Genomic DNA, 21,417 nt, shown 5'->3' on the forward strand with positions numbered 1-21,417 from the left:
GCTGTTGGTATTTAAGTTACACTTGACTCCCATACTCTGAGTACCACCAGATAATATAAAAATCTATACAGTGCTTCATGTTAAACACTTTCATCTATTTCTCTTCAAAACAGTCCTGTGAGGTGAGCAGAATAGTTAGATGAGGCCATTGCAATTCAGAGATATTAGGGGAACTTTACAAGGGTAATGAGAAGTAGTCTTAACCTGCAAATGCATTTTAAACTTCAAATGTTGATTTGATGTTAAAATAGAGAATGATCACTGAGACTTACTGTAAGTGGCTTTCCCTCTGGTGACGTCCAAGAGATCCATGTGAGATTGAGGAAACCAGAGCGCAGGCGGCTCCTCTCACCTGTGTTACTGTTTGTGGCTAACCCACACTTAGCCACGCAGCTATCACTGGGCCTCCAAGGGAGGATTCTTACTCATGCTTGAGGTTCCACCTTGTTACCGCATAAGGGCTTTCTGTAAGTAATTGAGCAAGTGCCATGTTTTCACTTCTTATTGTATCACTGGACTTCAGCAGGACCTAATATGTCCTTTTCAAAGTTTGAGACAAGGCATAGGTAGTTGTTATTATTGACCATCCCCCATTCTCACTCACGTAAAACTCTTATCTCATCCATAAATGTTAGTGCAGAATCTTATTATCATTATCATAATGGCCAGACGTGGCCCATGTTCAATTTCCAGAGATGGTAAGGACAGAGTTCAAGAAAAGTAGTGAGGATCAGCCCTAAGTGAGGCTGACAGGCAACCCCCAGAGGAGACTCCTCTGGTTTGAAAATTAAGTCACCCAGAGCCGGTCTCCTGGCCCCTCACCTAGATTCCCATTCTCATTCCTATTCTCACTTTTCATGACATATGAAATATACACACACACATGTGTTTTCTTATAAAATGTATACAGTCCCTATTTCTATGCACATAATCACTGGGTTCTTTAAAAAATAATTCAATAATCAAAGTAATGTGCTATATTTTCACATTTTATCTTCCAAGGACCAGCTTGTAATTTAAAATTCTGTGAGATCCAGTTTCACTGATCTTACACTGATAATTGAGAACCACCCTGAAGTAGTCACAGATTACTAAAAATAGTCCAAGCCTAAATATACAGAGGAAGTATCATTGAAAAGTAAATGTGTATTTGTGTCAGAAGCACCTAGATCAATATTGTTGGATTTGGCACTACACAGAGCCAGGTGTGAGTCATGAATCTACTTCTTTCTGTGAGAACTTCTAAAACTTGTTTAACCTCTCTGAGGAGCAGCTCAATTAAAAGCACGAAACATGTTTACCTGAAGGTTTGGCATATAGTATTTACTCAATGAATATTAGTTCTCATCTCTCTCTGCTCCCTACCACTCTCCCATTATGCCCTCTTTTATTACAAGGCTGCCATTCATTTGTCAGACAACTATTTCTTTCTACAAATTGTGGTATCTATTAAAATAGATTTTAAATCTGAACAGCTACTAAGTAACTGTAAAGTGTGCAAGATGGAATGTTCTTCTGAAATATCCAGCATCATGCTTTCCATCTTTATTTGGAGCTTTATTACTTTTTTTTTTTAACTTCACAATATTGTATTAGTTTTGCCAAATATCGAAATGGATCCGCCACAGGTATACATGTGTTCCCCATCCTGAACCCTCCTCCCTCCTCCCTCCCCATACCATCCCTCTGGGTCGTCCTAGTGCACCAGCCCCAAGCATCCAGTATCGTGCATCGAACCTGGACTGGCAACTCATTTCATACATGATAGTATACATGTTTCAATGCCATTCTCCCAAATCTTCCCACCCTCTCCCTCTCCCACAGAGTCCATAAGACTGTTCTATACATCAGTGTCTCTTTTGCTGTCTCGTATACAGGGTTATTGTTACCATCTTTCTAAATTCCATATATATGCGTTAGTATACTGTATTGGTGTTTTTCTTTCTGGCTTACTTCACTCTGTATAATCGGCTCCAGTTTCATCCACCTCATTAGAACTGATTCAAATGTATTCTTTTTAATGACTGAGTAATACTCCATTGTATATATGTACCACAGCTTTGTTATCCATTCATCTGCTGATGGACATCTAGGTTGCTTCCATGTCCTGGCTATTATAAACAGTGCTGCGATGAACATTGGGGTACACGTGTCTCTTTCCCTTCTGGTTTCCTCAGTGTGTATGCCCAGCAGTGGGATTGCTGGATCATAAGGCAGTTCTATTTCCAGTTTTTTAAGGAATCTCCACACTGTTCTCCATAGTGGCTGTACTAGTTTGCATTCCCACCAACAGTGTAAGAGGGTTCCCTTTAATGGAAAGTACAAGCTCAGCCAATGAGGGAGCCTATCTATATTCACCAACCTTGTGTGTATATTGTGGAAAGGAAGAAACATGTTACATAAATACATCCCCTGATACAGATACATGAAACTGTCATCCCAGAATTCTGATCTTCCTGTAATGGCATAATTTTAGGCATAGTGTGTTAATTATATAAAACTCTTCAACACTAGTTTTCCCAAAAAGCAAGCTATTAAAATCAACAGTGAAGCAACTTATTGCCACCTGTATTTGCTCTTGGTTCTGCTGAACCTTTATCATCTCTTCCCATTACTTCTCTTCCATGTCTTTCTTATCTTCCCAGGGTCCTTATCTTCTCAGAATGACAGGCTCCTGCCCAGTCAGACCACATGGCCACTTATTAATGCAAGGTATTGAAAGATTCTGTGCAGATTCTAGGTATCTGGCAAAGGAGCCTTTTCTCCCTAAGATGCATCAAAAGTACTTTTAATTTTGTTTTGTTTCCTAATTCTTCCTGCATTACTGTCTAGCTTATAAAAGGAATAACTGCATATTTAGTTTTTCTCTGATATAAACACTAACAAAGACTCAGTAGTCAAGAATAATATTTTTTTAATCTTTATCTCACCCTGAATATTAGACTTGGAAACCTAGTGAGGTTTGCTATTCTATAAAGTGGGAATTATCTTCCTGTCACATTGACTTTCAAGATCTACACAGTCTTGTTCCCAGTCGTGTCTGTCTCCCCTCACTGGCGCTTTTTCAGACCCCTCCTTCCTGGATAATCCTAGGCATTAGTGGTGTTGCCTTCATGATCCCTCACTTCTCTGACTCTCCTTGATGTCAGACCCAAAGTATGCTTGTACCCATGGCTGTGTGTTTCTAGCATTATGTATGAGTGACATGTATGCACAGGTTTATAATTCTTAATTATATTTTTGGGGTTCAGTAGACTTCGGTTGGGGCCTCCCTCATAGCTCAGTTGGTAAAAAATCTGCCTGCAATACAGGAGACCCAGGTTTGATTCCTGGGTCAGGAAGATCCCCTGGAGAAGGAAATGGCAACCCAGTCCAGTATTCTTGCCTGTAGAATCCCATGGACAGAGGAACCTGACAGGCTATAGTTCACAGGATCTCAAGAGTCGGACACGACTTAGCAACTAAACCATCAACCAGACTTAGGTTGTATCGTGATTTCACACTTCAATAGCTCATGCATAAGTTGTTAATAAATAGCAATCCAGTTCAATCCAGTATATTACAAGTCAGACTAGTCTCACCCTTACCAGCACATTGTAATGGCTAGTTCCCTGGGTAATAGATTCTTCATAGTCACAGAGCATCTTGCTCATCCTCATAACACCAGATAAGTAGAATGACCAGTGCATTGGAGGTACAGTAAATGATGCTGAAATGGTTGGGAATTTGAGGGAGTATCACGATTCTTCCCGTGTGGCTAATATGGTGAAACTCATTCTCTAATCTGCCCATGTTCAGGAAATAGGCACATCTTCCAGAATGGAAAGTTTTCAAAGCTGCGATCATCCTTTAGACTAAAGCCATGGTGGAAGTACGGAGACTTTGAAACAAAATAGAACCTCGTCCCATGACTTGGAAGTATTCTTCTTGTCCCATCACTCACCCTCTCCCTCACACCCCTGCTGCCACACCACCACCCACACAGAAATGTAGTAGATGTAGGCACCATCCCTGTCCTCTCACTGAGCAGGATAGAATTTGTTCCTGAACACTTTTGAATCCACTATTCTCTTCCTGAAATGTCTTTTTCTCCATCTGGCAAAATACATCTCTCCTTCTAGAATCTGCTCAAGAGTCACTTCCCTTGTGAAATTTCCTGAACCCCCAGATTCACTTGTCTTTTCTTTTGAGTCCTCACTTTGTGCATACAAATTTTCTGGCTGCTTATAGAGTGGCCAGCTCATCCCAATTTACCTAGGAATGTCCAGGTATTAGCAAAGAAAGGTCCCACACCCTGGGAAAGCCTTTAGTCCTAGACAAATCCAGGCAAACAAACCTCGTATGTCTTCCCCATTGGAATATAGACCTCCTTGGTGAAAGGGTTGTATAGCACCCATTTCTGTGTTCCCAGTGTGTTGCACACTGATACATTGACGAATGTGTATATGAAACTTGAAAGACTGAAGTCAATGAGTCAGAGTTGGCAGATACCAGTGGAGGAGCAGTTTATCTAGTTTTGTCTCAATACAGAAAGATGTCAAAATAGTGTTGTCATTTAGTTTTCTTCTAGATAAACTCTATCGTACCTCTAAGTTTATAACTCACTACTTTTGCTCAATCTAGAAGCAAAAGGTTAGCAATACCTACGATAACAATAACCTCCTCCTACACCCAGCAATAAAATTTAAGACAGATGTTTTATGAAAATGAGAAGAAATGGATAGAAAATGTTTTTAAATGCATGCCTACTGGCAATTTTGGAAAATGAGTCTACATAACTGGTAGGTCCTGGGGGCTTCATGACATGAATGATAGGGCACAATGTCATTTCTGCTGAGAGTAAAATATCAGGTTTGCCATGTAATTGGTGAATAGTAATGGCTAGGTGATGAGTCCCACTTCTATAAAAGATACACATAAAATACACATTATATATTACAAGTCAGTGTCTTAATGTAGCGCTAGTACTGGGGAAGAGAAGAGAGCTCATTTATCTGAAAATATACCCACATTTGGGAAGCTCTGCCTGGAGGGGGATGGGGGAGCAGACTCCTTAGCTGTGAGAGTTTCAGCACCAATGTAAGAATACTCTTCTCAGTTGGCTATGAGTCTACCTCCCACCTGGACGCTATGACCCCAGATCAGACACCCTCATGTCCAGAATGAGCAAAAGAACATGTGAGTGACTCAATCTTCTCACCCACATTCATAAAGCAAATCTACATTTCCCTCAGGAACAGTAGGGTATAATGAATGAGCATCCATAGGAAGAAAATGATCACTTAAGTGTTAGAACTGGGAAGAAATCTTTCAAGAGGCAGGATTCTATTAGTCTGTTTCTTTCTTTTATTTTTTAATGCTCCAAGTGAAATAGATTTAATTATTCCATTTATCCAAAGCTCATTTTTTTTTCATACATGATATTTTATATGTTTCAATGCCATTCTCCCAAATCTTCCCACCCTCTCCCTCTCCCACAGAGTCCATAAGACTGTTCTATACATCAGTGTCTCTTTTGCTGTCTCGTACACAGGGTTATTGTTACCATCTTTCTAAATTCCATATATATGTGTTAGTATACTGTATTGGTGTTTTTCTTTCTGGCTTACTTCACTCTGTATAATAGGCTCCAGTTTCATCCACCTCATTAGAACTGATTCAAATGTATTCTTTTTAATGGCTGAATAATACTCCATTGTGTATATGTACCACAGCTTTGTTATCCATTCATCTGCTGATGGACATCTAGGTTGCTTCCATGTCCTGGCTATTATAAACAGTGCTGCGATGAACATTGGGGTACTCGTGTCTCTTTCCCTTCTGGTTTCCTCAGTGTGTATGCCCAAAGCTCATTTTTAAAAATAAAGTATATTTCAAACATTAGTCTTTGAACTAGTGCTTTTAAAATTTATACTTTCAAAACACTGTAAGGCACACATCATATTATGGAAAGCCTATTTTATAGCTCTTTTTGTTTCTATTTTATCTCCCCTGCTAGTCTATGTGTCTGATTGATCTTTGCCCATCCCTGCACCCCCTACCACAGTGCCCAGCAAAGACCATTTGAGAATCAAATGTTTGATGAAGCACGGTAGCATTTATTGAGTAGTGGCCACCTCATGCGAAGGGTTGACTCATTGGAAAAGACTCTGAAGCTGGGAGGGATTGGGGGCAGGAGGAGAAGGGGACAACAGAGGATGAGATGGCTGGATGGCATCACCGACTCGATGGACTTGAGTCTGAGTGAACTCCTGGAGTTGGTGATGGACAGGGAGGCCTGGCGTGCTGCGATTCATGGGGTCGCAAAGAGTCAGACATGACTGAGTGACTGAACTGAACTGAACTGACTGACCAGTCTTAAGTGATATACTCAACTTATTTAATATGCACAACAACTTTATGAGGTGATATTACTTCCATCCCATCTTTACAGATGAAAAATTCTGAAGCATGGGGAGGGTAAATAATGTGCCCAAGATCACATTCTAGGATGGGATTGGGGGGGAGGCTTGGATGTAAATGCCGGCAACATGACTGCAGTGACCAAGTTCTTAATACAGTGTCCCTCCCACCTTCTGTCAAGAGGGTTGGCCCCAGAAGATCCCTGCAATGTTATTATTGTCTTACTAGTTTCTGAAGCAAAAGGAAGCTTTTATTCCATTTATCTAGACTGAATAGTAGAGAAAACTTTATGGGATCTTCTCAAAGTTTGTTCTAAAGTGAATAAAAATTATACACAGGGCCGGCAAAGTATGTGTTTGGCTGCCCATGTAGCTGCAGTTTAGGGCTTCAGATGTGAGGAGGCAACATGCACTTTGCTAACCATCCTGGAGTGTGGGAGTCAGAATTACGGTCAAAGAAAAATTATGGAATCCCAAGCAACCAGGAAATTCATACTGTGATTCCACTCAGGAATTATTCTCTTAAAAAAATGTACTCCAAATAAAATAGATTTTGGGAAGCCCCACAAGGAGCAGGTTTGCATAGGCGGGATGACATACTGAACAGCAACCCCAAACATCAAGCTCACCTTCCCACACCCAGTGCTGAGTGGCTGCCTCCTGGCGCTCCCACATTTTGTCCCTTACGAAGTGCCTTTCCATATGAGCACATCTCTGTTGTAACATAAGAGAGCAGGTCCACATCTTTCCTAAGCAAAGTGGATGACTTTTTCACTATCACAAGAAAGTCTTGAAAGAGTCTCTGTTTTGCAGGATTCCATGGGTCATTACCCAGATGCAGATTGTTTATAGCTCATAAACTGGCCCTAAGCTTCACCTGAAGTTCTGTCACAACATATATTTTATGGGAGAGTTAAACTGGAAAACAGCAAGATCTATGACCTTTCATGCCTGCCTGCCTCCATCCAGATATTTATGTGACAAACATTTGTTGAGCACAGGCTACCTCATGCTTTGGAGTAATTAGTGTAGCCACCTTGATCACCTTGGAAATATTTTACTTGTGGTACAATCTCTATTTGAAAGGTACTTTCTTCCTCTCTCACATTGACCCAATGATCTATTTCTAAACTGTCAACCAAAGTCCAGATGATGTGAGAGTGGCCAGTGGGTGCAAAAAGCATTATTGGTGACTATGTGCTAAAAATGTCCCTCTCCACAAACCCAGGAGAAGCAAGATGGGGGAGTGAACAGGTTGGACTATGGATGGAGCAGTGTTAGTGAGGGTCAGACCACGGCCTTCATCGCCCAGCAGATCTGTCCTGTGTGTACTGATGGGCTCAGGACATGAGGCATTCCCCTTGTTTCTTCCATTTCCTCCCCACAGTGAAGGAGGTGTCAGTCAAACAGGACTGCGACCTGTGACTACTTTTGGCAGCATGTCATCCAATCCGCCATAAATATTTCCTTCCCTCTGTGCATGTCTGAAACTTTCATTTGCGTGTGTCCTCTCTTCTTGAGCAAAAGAACATTTGTTAATACTCCCCAAGGCTGAGTACAAACTTCTAGTTGAATAAAGGACACCTTTGTACACCTTTGCAGCTTCCATCTCTGGGGACTGCAACCCTAGCTGAACAAGAGAGTGATCTGGAAAGCTTTTTTTTTTGGTGTCAAGCCGTATACCCCATTTGGAGATTGGGACTCCACTGAGTTCGGGTGTGCCTGAATCCTCTCTGTTTTGTGTGTGTGTGTGTGTGTGTGTGTGTGTGTTTAAGTTATTCAGGTTTATCCAGAACTACAAAGTACTGCCACATGCAAACTTATCTTATGTTTCCATTCCGTAATGAAAGAGGGTGGGAGAGGTAAGCTGCAAATGAGTGACTATACTGGCAAAGAGAAGAGGTGATGGAAGGGCATCCTTGAATGTCCTTTTGCCATTCCTGTGTGAAGGATCTCGTATCAGTAGTCTTTCATTTCTGAAATGGGGCTGTTGGAATCTACCCTCCTCAGAATACGTCTCTTACCCCCTTAGCTCTTAACACCTACAAATTCTATTACTAAAATGTAATAATAGACTAGATATAAGAATAAGAATTTTTGATAGTTTCCTAGGTTCCTGTCCTGTACAGAGCTGGATGAGCTGGCTAATAATTCCCTCACAGAGTCTTTAAAAAAAATGAAGAGGAGGATGGCATATGTCATTCACATCCTTTTACACATTGTAGGGCCCCCAAATCCTTGCTAAAAGGGCTAGAAGCTATTCATACTGGAAGCACAAGGAAAACAAGGCTTCCTTACTCAGCGATAATCGTATTCCTTTGTGATACGTCTTTTAAAGCTTGGGAGCATTTTACATTTTAAATGAATGACTCTATTTGTGACAATGTAAATGTTCTGTAGCAATTAGCTCAGGACACTAAAGCCATCCCCAGCTTCCACTATTTGTCAGGTACAAGTCGTACTAGATGAGTTCATTGGTATTTTTCATTCTCTGTGAAATGTAGAACTTCAGTTTAATGGTGAATGGAATCTTTTCAACATAGTTTCCATAAAGCAAGTGGCTGCACATTGACTTTTCTAAGGAAGTAATTACATGCATGTGGCAAGTTGGAGGAATCCAATTGTGTAGTAAAACTATCCCAGAAAGTTCTTGTAATGTATTTTCTAAGGATAAAGTTATGTACATGATGAATAATGACCTAGAGAAACAGAAACAGAATAGTTGGGAAATGAAGAAAGATGGTAACTTCCAGAAACCTGAAAAATGTTTCTAGTTTCTCAAAATTAATAACATATATTTGCAGATAAAAATTTTAAAACACATACTCAACACTTAGCAATATATATATATATGTTATCTCTCTGGGGAAACAGTGGAAACAGAGTCAGACTTTATTTTGGGGGGCTCCAAAATCACTGCAGATAGTGATTGCAGCCATGAAATTAAAAGATGCTTACTCCTTGGAACGAAAGTTATGACCAACCTAGATAGCATATTGAAAAGCAGAGACATTACTTTGCCAACAAAGGTCCGTCTAGTCAAGGCTATGGTTTTTCCAGTGGTCATGTATGGATGTGAGAGTTGGACTGTGAAGAAAGCTGAGCACTGAAGAACTGATGCTTTTGAACTGGAGAAGATGTTTGAGAGTCCCTTGGACTGCAAGGAGATCCAACCAGTCCATTCTAAAGGAGATAAGTCCTGGGTGTTCTTTGGAAGGAATGATGCTAAAACTGAAACTCCAGTACTTTGGCCACCTCATGCGAAGAGTTGACTCATTGGAAAAGACTCTGATGCTGGAAGGGATTGGGGGCAGGGGGGAAGGGGACGACAGAGGATGAGATGGCTGGATGGCATCACTGACTCGATGGACGTGAGTCTGAGTGAACTCCGGGAGTTGGTGATGGACAGGGAGGCCTGGCGTGCTGCAATTCATGGGGTTGCAAAGAGTCAGACATGACTGAGCCACTGAACTGAACTGAGCTGATGCTGTCTCTCACTGTGTCCAGTGCTTTGTATACAAAGTTGAATAACCTGTGAACCCTATACACAGGTATGTACAATATTGAGAAGGAAATAAATATGAAAATCAATCATTAAAACACAGTATGATCAGGTTGTTAGATTAATTATCGTGACATTATCATTTAAGGTGTCATACACTACATCACAAAAATATCTTTATCCAAGACCCAGAAAGAATGATCTCATGAGCCTGATTAACAGGAATACTATGTCCTTTAAAACAACCATCTTGAGTTTATCTTAACTATTCCAAAGAATATAACTTGTTTCTTTTTCCTGCTGGATTAGCAGCTTGAAAGCTCAATACTAATTTGCAGCATAATGGCAACCCACTCCAGTATTCTTGCCTGGAGAATCCCATGGACGGAGGAGCTTGGTGGGCTACAGTCCACGGGTCGCAAAGAGTCGGACACAACTGAGCTACTTCACTTTCACTTTCTAGTAAACAAATAGGATCCTATATTATTAATTTTGTCTCTTGATCTTCCACCTAAACTCAACTAACTTCACCATGGATTTTGTTTACTTCTCCTTGTTGTTGTTCTTTAAAAAGGGCCTCAAATTCTCTCAACAATGAGTCAATGTATAAGAAAATAAATAAACTGTTTGACAGAAGTTTTCTGAAGGTTTTATGTGAGAACCAAAGGGACGAGCATAAAACAGGTTTGGAATGTTGCTGGGTGAGGGTGGAGAAGGAGTTATGGGACAGATGAGAAAAGCATTGTAGAAATAATGGTAACAACAGCAAGTGCACTTACAAATATAGTAATAGTAATAGGGAATAACTATACCTTGAAGAACAAACAACTGTACTTTATAATTGTGGGGTTCTCCCTGTATATCTGTACTTTGCAAATATTACTTCTCATATCTTCACAGCCACCCCAAGGAATAGATATTATTGTCCCCATTTTGCAGAAGAGGATATCAATGGTCAGAGAACTTAGTAATTTGCCTCAGATGCTACCTCAAACCCAGGCTGTCTTGCCTCAACTGCTTCACCATTCTAAGTCTCACAGGAAGAGAGGAGAGGCTTGATAGGGTATTGCTGATTCCAATGAAAGTAAAAGTCACTCAGTTGTGTCTGACTCTTTGTGACCCCATGGACTATGCAGTCCATGCAAGTCTCCAGGCCAGAATATTGGAGTGGATAGCCTTTCCCTTTTCCAGGGGATCTTCCCAACCCAGGGATCAAACCCAGGTCTCCCACATTGTAAGTGGATTCTTTACCAGCTGAGCTTCAAGAGAAGTCCAAGAATACTGGAGTGTGTAGCTGTTCCCTTCTCTAGCAGGTCTTCTAGACCCAGGAATCGAACTCGGGTCTCCTACATTGCAAGCAGATTCTTTACCAACTGAGCTATGAGGGAAGTCCACTGATTCGAGTTGAAATCTTCCTATTACATCAGAAATATTATTTCCAACTTTGCCCTGACTCATCTCTGTACCTTCCCCTTTGGCTGCATCACCATGCACCTTTCACTTACAATCACTCCTGTGGGGGAGGCAGTATTATGCCCATCTGAGAGATGGAAGATGCTAAAGTTTCAGGCTTAATAATTTGTGCAGGATCACACAGCTAATCAAGCAGCAGAGCTGGATTTTGAATCCAGGACTCACTGACGCCAGAGCCTGTGTGGCAGCAGCTCCTCTGCCCCAGCTCTTGTGAGCAAGTACTTAGACACTGCAGTCATCTTGGCAGGTTTCCGGCAATCGCTTTTCTGCCTCAACAGGAATTCAGTTCAGTTCAGTCACTCAATCGTGTCCAACTCTTTGTGACCCCATGGACTGCAGTACTCCAGGCCTCCCTGTCCATCACCAACTCCCGGAGTTCACTCAAACTCATGTCCATTGAGTCAGTGATGCCATCCAACCATCTCATCCTCTGTCGTCCCCTTCTCCTCCCACCTTCAATCTTACCCAGTATCAGGGTCTTTTCCAATGAGTCAGTTCTTCATATCAGGTTGCCAAAGTATTGAAATTTCAGCTTCAACATCAGTCCTTCCAATGAATACTCAGGACTGATCTCCTTTAGGATGGACTGGTTGGATCTCCTTGCAGTCCAAGGGACTCTCAAACATCTTCTCCAACACCACAGTTCAAAAGCATCAATTCTTCAGTGCTCAGCTTTCTTTATAGTCCAACTCTCACATCCATACATGACTACTGGAAAAACCATAGCCTTAACTAGATGGACCTTTGTTGGCAAAGTAATGTCTCTACTTTTTAATATGCTATCTAGGTTGGTCATAACTTTCCTTCCAAGGAGTAAGTGTCTTTTAATTTCATGGCTGTCGTCACCATCTGCAGAGATTTAGGAGCCCAAAAAAATAAAGTCTGTCACTGTTTCTACTGTTTCCCCATCTGTTTGCCATGAAGCAATGGGACCAGATGCCATGATCTTCGTTTTCTGAATGTTGAGCTTTAAGCCAACTTTTTCACTCTCCTCTTTCACTTTCATCAAGAGGCTCTTTAGTTCTTCTTCACAACAGGAATTATCTTATTCATATTAACAGAAAATTGGTGGTTAAGATTTGGTTTCTCTTACCTCCTTTTGTTTCTTATGAATATTTATAGACCTAAGATGAGAGGACTGTGTGTGCACATCATGTGTGGACTTTTCAGTGTGAAATGATACATTGAGAAAGAGAAGGTATGTAGATAAAGGATGCATTTTTAGAGACATGTTCCAGTCTGTTCACTTCTAGGAATGTGATTTAGAGCAAGTCATTCAGTCTCTTGTGTGTCAGTCTCATCACCTTTAAAATAGGGATAATTAGGATTCTAGACTATTGTCATGAGACTTAACTGAGAAAATTTATATATGGTACGTGGCACAGAAAATGAAAGTGAAAGTCATTCAGTCATGTCTGACTCTTTACAACCCCATGGACTGTAGCCTGCCAGGCTCCTCTGTCCATGGGATTTTCCAGACAAGAGTACTGTAGTGGGTTGCCATTTCCTTCTCCAGGGGATCTTCCTGATTCAGGGATCGAACCTGGGTCTCTCACATTGCAGGCAGGCTCTTTACCATCTGAGCCACCAGGGAAGTCTCTTAAGTGCTAATTGTTCATTCCTCTTCTAAGCCCTCTCCTCTTCATACTCTAATACCATAACCCTAGTTTTTTTGTACAAAGAACCAAAATCAGTGTACACGCCAAACCTCTGGTGAGGTATATGCAGAAAAAATAGTTACATGAGTATTACTAGTCAGGGTTGTGGTTCCCACCCTTTCTATGGATAAAGAACTTTAAATTTTATACAAGTATGGATCATACTCTAAGGATACTATAAGGAATTCTTAAAGTCTAAGCCCTTAGTTTAGCTGATCCATACTTGCTTAAAGATACTCTGTATTTGATATCTGGAAGTTTATTATCTCACTAGGAAGACTGTAAATACTCTCCTTTTGATTGATCTCTCAGCACCAGTCATCCTAAAGGTATTCTACAACTTAATGTTGTTAACATAAATTCCACACGTACATATCATTAGGGATCTTTCTCCCCATATTCGAGCCCTTTATTACAGGTCTGCCAATTTCTAAAATGTGTAGACTTTAGTTGCTATAAGAGTAAGACAATCAGTGAATTGCCCTTATACTTATCTTGTCGAATTTTACAAAGCTTAGATTACCCTTTTTTCTTCAGCACCATTTGGTATAAATTTCATTTGTTGACCACATATTTAAGTGCACCAAACTCAAATCAACATGGTAGACCAGAAAGTAAGTGCGTATTCTAGCTCTTTTAGCTAAATCATGCATAATTTAAATACAAGACCATATGAAAGAGCTATTGAGAACTCTCTTGTCACAGAAACATGCATTGTACACAGGCTGCCCCAGCAGAGGCCTGACTCTGTGCCTGGTGGGGCTTCAACTATAATCATTTAAGGTATCTCGTACTCAGCTGCATTCTTTAGAGCTATCCATTTGTTCTCTTATTGACTTTGCCCCATTAATATTCTAATTTGAAATTTTATTTTTCAGCCACATAAATAGAAGAACGCAGTTTGAAAACCCTGTCCTGGAAGCAAAAAGGAAGCTACAGCAGCATAACATGCCCCACACAGAACTTGGAACAAAGCCCTTGCAGGCCCCAGGTTTCCGAGGTTAGTACCTGTCAACGCTCATTGTTTCAAAGGGAAAGACTGTCTCTCAAATTGCCTACTCTTCCAAATATGCCTTTAGCTCCAACCCTTTCATATAATTGATTTGCTTTCCCCAGACCCCTCAGTTAGCTTTAGCTGGGTGTTTGCTCTGGCTCTAAAAGCATGTACTTAGCAATCAGGAGTGAAGTTAACACTGGGGCAGCACGGCACAGGAATTTATGGCAGGTTGCCAGGTGGAGATGAGTGGGTGTGACAGTGATACCGTACACGGCAGAGATGCATTGAGACTCATAAGTTTGCCTTCAAATGACCAAGCACAAGAATGAGGCTTGTTCTCCTTTGTGACAGTAGACAGCTCCTCATCGACAGTACCTAGGCCCAAACCCGCCCGCCCCCTCGCCGCCTGGGAGCGGTCCCGCAGCGTGAGTGACCTGTCTTACTACGGGAGCCACCTCCCCGGGAGGCCCTGGCGCATCGGTATGTCCTGGGCCGCTTGCTGCACCCGAATTCACCCTGGAGCCGCGTGCGGGCATGAGACGCTGCACCCACTTTTCATGTCTTAGTGAGCTCTTACACGTGAGAGCACGAGGGAGGCACTGGTAGTTGGGAGGCCTAGTTATGCCTGTGGAAGAATTCACACGCTTTCACCACAGGACCATCAAGATGAATGTAAAAGTCTCACACTGAACTTCTCTCCAAATTGTAAACTTTATTTTCATAAAGAAAACATAGGTGGCATTTATATTTTAAAGAAGCCCTCTTTTTCATAAAGATATGTGTGACATGTAAACAATGTAAGGGCTTCTCTGGTGGCTCAGTGGTAAAGAACCCCCTTGCCAATGCAGGAGATGAGGGTTCAATCCCTGGGTGGTGAAGATGACCGGAGAAGGAAATGGCAACCCAGTGCTGTATTCTTGCCTGGGAAATCTCCTGAACAAAGGAGCCTGGCTGGCTACCATCAATGGGGTTACAAAAGAGTCAGACATGGTTTAAGGATTAAGCCACAACAAAACAATGTAAAATCCCAGTATATGGCCCTCATTACTTTATAGTTTATCCATTACATATCGCCCAAAATGGAGCAATAACCGAATACTTAAACTTAGTCACCAGGTACAGTCTGGTTCTTATAAGTATTAAATCATATCACTCAAAATGGAACAACTAAAAATAAATATATATAAATATACTTGACTGCATAGCATTTAAAGCATAGCTATTAATAGCATGACTATTATTTTTAAAGCATTTGAAATATGTAGGTTGGGAAGATCCCCTGGAGAAGGGAAAGGCTACCCACTCCAGTATTCTGGCCTGGAGAATTCCATGGACTGTATAGTCCATGGGGTCACAAAGAGTCAGACATGACTGAGCGACTTTCACTCACTCATACTCATTACAGATCGTAGCTGGAAAACAAATTACTGCTGTTGCTGCTGAGTCGCTTCAGTCGTGTCCAACTCTGTGTGACCCCATAGATGGCAGCCCACCAGGCTCCCCCGTCCCTGGGATTCTCCAGGCAAGAATACTGGAGTGGGTTGCCATTTCCTTCTCCAATGGAGGAAAGTGAAAAGTGAAAGTGAAGTCGCTCAGTCATGTCCGACTCTTAGCGACCCCGTGAACTGCAGCCTACCAGGCTCCTCTGTCCATGGGATTTTCCAGGCAAGAGTACCGGAGTGGGGTGCCATTGCCTTCTCCAACAATTACTAGTTAAACCTATATGAGTGGGTTCAAGTTCTTTTCAGATTATTTGGGTATATAATTTGAACGTGTCAACATATTGCTACAAACTGTGTTACTTTTACATTCATGATTATATTTAGAGATACTGACTTGCCACTTGCTCACATTTTAGAGTGTACTAATTGCTATCAGGTCAGTAAGAGATTTATCTGGTTATCTTCATAGTATCTTATAAGCAAAAGCTAACTCAGTCCCACATCTAGGCATTCTTTCTAATTAATTTAGATATTTGAGGAGGTGCTAACATTCTAGTGCTCCTACTTTTTGTTAGACAAAATAGTCCATTCTGGTTTTCTAGTCCTCTCCCTTCAAGGTTTTGGGCAGTCCCAGCCTCTCATACAAACCTCCTACCTGGACCCTTTCAGAACAAGAGGAATGGATCCACATGTGTCTGGATGATGTTAGGCTCTGTCTCTTCAGCCCTCTTTAAGCATGAGAAAGTGAGTTTAGTGAGTAGACACACTGACTTGACAAACTCTGTCTAAACCCAGGAGCTCTGTCGCGTTTTCTTGGATTCTTGGGCCGGCTCTGTGTTTGTGGCAAGTGCTCAGAGGTTTGCTCTCCCAGTCACACCTGCCTGCGTTTGCCGTAATTAACCCGACAGCTGCACTTGGGGTCGCTGTTCAGAGGCTGACTATCGCTGTATAAGAATGTGCCTTAACCGCCATGCTTTTTCTTTTTTTAACTTTTACTGACCAGTAGAAAAGCCACTCTTTACCCGGGATGCCTCCCAATTGAAGGGAACGTTTCTCAGCACCACACTCAAAAAGAGCAACATGGGGTTTGGATTTACCATCATTGGCGGAGATGAGCCTGACGAGTTTCTGCAGGTGAAAAGTGTGATTCCCGACGGGCCTGCAGCACAAGACGGGAAAATGGAAACAGGTAAGTCCCTTAACACTTTAGAAAATGGTTTTGCAATGTCTTTTCTAAGACAAATGTGAGAAGCTTCCTTTTGTGTTTTTAATTTGAAGGTCAAAGGTCACTTCACTGAAGGGAAACCACAAATCATGTCTCCCCTGAATTTAATAACATCAAATTGAAGTAGTTTGGAACTCTAAATATCATTTTTGTCTCATTTTTCTGACTGCCCCTCTATTTGCTGGATTCAATGAACCCTGGAGATTGACACTTTTCTAATTTATTTCTGCAGTCCCTTCTTAGAAATTTGATTAACATTTCATCTTTTTCTATCATATAAAAAGCTATTGATGTTTTAAAAATCTGTGTTAATTTTATAGTATTCTCAGGCTAAATTGCCCAGGTTAGTTATTTAAATATGCTTGCTTATCTCATAGGAAAAAAAATTATTAATGGTATTCATCTTTATATATTCCCATATAGTATTTTAATACATAATATTTTTTCTCTAGTCCTTATAAATTAATTTTCATATGCATGTACTTGGATGTCTATCCAATTATGATTAAAATTCATTTAACATGGAAATGCAGAGTCTAATTGTTAAGGGCAGGGAAATATGAAAGATACACAAAGGTAGAAAAAATCGTAATGAACTAAGTTTGATTTGCAGTCTGGATTTTTAAATTCTCCTACTTGGTCCATGACCTGGAATTAGTCCCATAATTATGAATACTACTTTCCTTACCTGGAAAATAGAGAAGAAATCACATTTGATCTTGTGTATTTAAAATATTGATTCAAGAATTTGGGAGTATTGTTTTTGAAATGTCTTCAGTTCAGTCCAGTCGCAAAGTCATGTCTGACTCTTTGTGACCCCATGAACCATAGCACGCCAGCCCTCCCTGTCCATCACCAACTCCCGGAGTCCACCCAAACTCATGTCCATTGAATCGGTGATGCCATCCAACCATCTTATCCTCTGTTGTCCCCTTCTCCACCTGCTCTCAATCTTTCCCAGCATCAGGGTCTTTTCAAATGTCTTAGAAAATTACAAAATGCAGTAACTATATTTTACCATTTCACAATTTATTCACCATTGATATAATTTATGGTATTTACTTACTGAAGTCCATGGATCTTAGTAGATAAATTAAAGAATTACTTTTGAGGAAAAGTTATAACATTTATATTCTCTATATATTTATTGATTGCAATTCTGTGGATTTTAAAGTGGTTTGTATATGAAGGGACAACATAAAATTGAGGTCTTCATCTGATATTTTTAATTTCAAAGATGACTGTTTAGTAAATGGTTCCTATGGAAATAATATCTTTTCAGGGTCACCTCATGAGTATATTTGTCACTGCCACTCACTAGTGAGAAAGGTATTTAATAGATGTTCAGATCAGATCAGATCAGTCGCTCAGTCGTGTCCGACTCTTTGCGACCCCATGAATCGCAGCACACCAGGCCTCCCTGTACCTCACCAACTCCCGGAGTTCACTCAGACTCACGTCCATCGAGTCAGTGATGCCATCCAGCCATCTCATCCTCTGTCGTCCCCTTCTCCTCCTGCCCCTAATTCCTCCCAGCATCAGAGTCTTTTCCAATGAGTCAACTCTTCACATGAGGTGGCCAAAGTACTGGAGTTTCAGCTTTAGCATCATTCCTTCCAAAGAAATCCCAGGGCTGATCTCCTTCAGAATGGACTGGCTGGATCTCCTTGCAGTCCAAGGGACTCTCAAGAGTCTTCTCCAACACCACAGTTCAAAAGCATCAATTCTTCTGCGCTCAGCCTTCTTCACAGTCCAACTCTCACATCCATACATGACCACAGGAAAAACCATAGCCTTGACTAGACGAACCTTTGTTGGCAAAGTAATATCTCTGCTTTTGAATATGCTATCTAGGTTGGTCATAACTTTCCTTCCAAGGAGTAAGCGTCTTTTAATTTCATGGCTGCAGTCACCATCTGTAGTGATTTTGGAGCCCAGAAAAATAAAGTCTGACACTGTTTCCCCATCTATTTCCCATGAAGTGGTGGGACCAGATGCCATGAACTTCGTTTTCTGAATGTTGAGTTTTAAGCCAACTTTTTCACTCTCCACTTTCACTTTCATCAAGAGGCTTTTGAGTTCCTCTTCACTTTCTGCCATAAGGGTGGTATCATCTGCAGATCTGAGGTTATTGATATTTCTCCCGGCAGTCTTGATTCCAGCTTGTGTTTCTTCCAGTCCAGCGTTTCTCATGATGTACTCTGCATATAAGTTAAATAAACAGGGTGACAATATACAGCCTTGACGTCCTCCTTTTCCTATTTGGAACCAGTCTGTTGTTCCATGTCCAGTTCTAACTGTTGCTTCCTGACCTGCATACAAATTTCTCAAGAGGCAGATCAGGTGGTCTGGTGTTCCCATCTCTTTCAGAATTTTCCACAGTTTCTTGTGATCCACATAGTCAAAGGCTTTGGCATAGTCAATAAAGCAGAAATAGATGTTTTTCTGGAACACTCTTGTTTTTTCCATGATGCAGCGGATGTTGGCAATTTGATCTCTGGTTCCTCTGCCTTTTCTAAAACCAGCTTGAACATCAGGAAGTTCATGGTTCACATATTGCTGAAGCCTGGCTTGGAGAATTTTGAGCATTACTTTACTAACGTGTGAGATGAGTGCAATTGTGCGGTAGTTTGAGCATTCTTTGGCATTGGCTTTCTTAATAGATGTTACATTTTCTTAAATTTGAGTAGTTTCAAAACTCATTACATTTTTCAAATGCTATTATTGTAAAAATCATGTGTACATACTTTTCTAAGAGTAAGTTAGAGAATGTTCAACTCTGCTGCTCATCTGGTGAGATTTTACTAAATAGTGAACACCTTCACGTTGCCCCCAAATCATAGAGAAACATCAAAAGACTCAGTTAAAAAGCAATCTGTCGTTTTCAACTAGAATATGAGGAAACTATGGAGTTAATAACCATCTTAGTAGAGGGAAAGTGATCCCCAATGCTTCTGAACTTCAGTGAAATATTTAACAAACTAATTTCTCTTTTTTTGATCAATATTTTTTTTTGAAGTATAGTTGATTTACAATGTTGTGTTAATTTCTGCTGTAAAATGATTCAGTTATACATTATTTTTTATATTCTTTTCCATTATGGTTTATCATTGGATATTAAATATATTTCTCTGTGCTATATAGTAGGACCGTATTGTTTATCCATTCTGTATATAAAAGCATACATCTGCTAACCCCAACCTCACTCTTCACCCCTCCTTCAGCCACTTCTCCCTGGGCAACCACTACATCTGTTCTATATGTCCCTGATTCTGTTTCTATTTCATAGATAAGTTCATTTGTGTCATATTTTAGATTCCACAAATAAGTGATATCATATGGTATTGGTCTTTCTGACTTACTTCACTTAGATGAAATCTCCTGGCACCCCACTCCAGTACTCTTGCCTGGCAAATCCCATGGACGGAGGAGCCTGGTAGGCTGCCGTCCATGGGGTCTCTAGGAGTCGGACACCACTGAGCGACTTCACTTTCACTTTTCACTTTCATGCATTGGAGAAGGAAATGGCAACCTGCTCCAGTGTTCTTGCCTGGAGAATCCCAGGGATGGGGGAGCCTGGTGGGCTGCTGTCTGTGGGATCGCACAGAGTCGGACACGACTGAAGCGACTTAGCAGCAGCAGCTAGTTGGATGCATGTTGCTACAAATGGCATTATTTTGTTCTTTTTATGGCTTAGTAGTGTTCCATTGGATATATGTACCACATCTTCTTTATCCATTCGTCTGCTGATGGACGTTTAGACTGTTTCCATATCTTGGCTATTGTGAATAGTGTTACTGTGAACATAGGGATTCGTGTATCTTTTTGAATTATAGTTTTGTTTGCTTATATGGCCAGGAGTGGGGTTGTTGGATCATATGGGAATTCTATATTTAGCTTTCTGAGGAAACTGTGTACTGTTTTCCAGTGGCTGCACCAACTTACATTCCTACCAACAGTGTAGGAGAGTTCCCTTTTCTCCACATCCTCTCCAGCATTTATTATTTGTAGACTTTAATGATAGCCATTGGTGGCTCAGACGGTAAAGCGTCTGCCTACAATGCAGGAGATCCAGGTTCAATCCCTGGGTTGGGAAGATCTCCTGGAGAAGGAAATGGCACCCCACTCCAGTATTCTTGCCTGGAAAATCCCATGGATGGAGGAGCCTGGTAGGCTTCAGTCCATGGGGTCACAAAGAGTCAGACACAACTGAGCTACTTCACTTTCTTTCACTTTCACTTTCTATTCTGACCCATATGAGGCAGTACCCCATTATAGTTTTGATTTGCATTTCTCTAATAATTAGCAATGTTGAGCATCTTTTCATGTGCCTACTGGCCATCTTTGCTTCTTATTTGGAGAAATGTCTACTTAGGTCTTCTGCCCATTTTTCACTGGGTTTTTTCATTGTTGGTGTTACTGAGCTATATGAGTTGCTTATATAATTTGGAAAAAAGCCCATGTCTGTCAATAGTTTGCAGATACTTTCTCCCATTCCTTAGGATTTCTTTTTGTTTTTTTCATGTTTTATTCCACCCTTTTGCTATATAAAAGCTTGTACGTTTGTTTAGGCTCATTTGTTTGTTTTTATTTCTATTGCCTTGGGAGACTGACCTAAGAAAACAATGGTACAATTTATGTCAGAAAATGTTTGCCTATGTACTCTTCTAGGAGTTTAATGCCGTCATGTTTTATATTTAAGTCTTTAAGCCATTTTGA

At 40.9% G+C, this 21,417-nt stretch overlaps 1 protein-coding gene across 13 annotated transcripts in view; it reads left to right on the forward strand.

Annotated features, from left to right (window-relative positions):
- The window catches only part of MAGI2 (membrane associated guanylate kinase, WW and PDZ domain containing 2), a 1,452,748-nt gene that overhangs the window by 1,097,428 nt on the left and 333,903 nt on the right, over positions 1 to 21,417 (forward strand). For 5 of the 13 annotated variants that reach the window (XM_044947150.2, XM_025291997.3, XM_044947146.2 and 2 more), the window contains exons 8-10: positions 13,913 to 14,034; positions 14,383 to 14,511; positions 16,477 to 16,662. In XM_044947150.2, the coding sequence (XP_044803085.2) occupies positions 13,913 to 14,034; positions 14,383 to 14,511; positions 16,477 to 16,662 (437 nt within the window). The remainder of the gene's footprint in view (positions 1 to 13,912; positions 14,035 to 14,382; positions 14,512 to 16,476; positions 16,663 to 21,417) is intronic. The other 8 variants (XM_025292002.3, XM_025292003.3, XM_025292000.3 and 5 more) reach the window with 5 other exon arrangements.

The sequence above is a fragment of the Bubalus bubalis genome, chromosome 8, assembly GCF_019923935.1.
Source record: "Bubalus bubalis isolate 160015118507 breed Murrah chromosome 8, NDDB_SH_1, whole genome shotgun sequence".
NCBI lineage: Eukaryota > Metazoa > Chordata > Mammalia > Artiodactyla > Bovidae > Bubalus > Bubalus bubalis.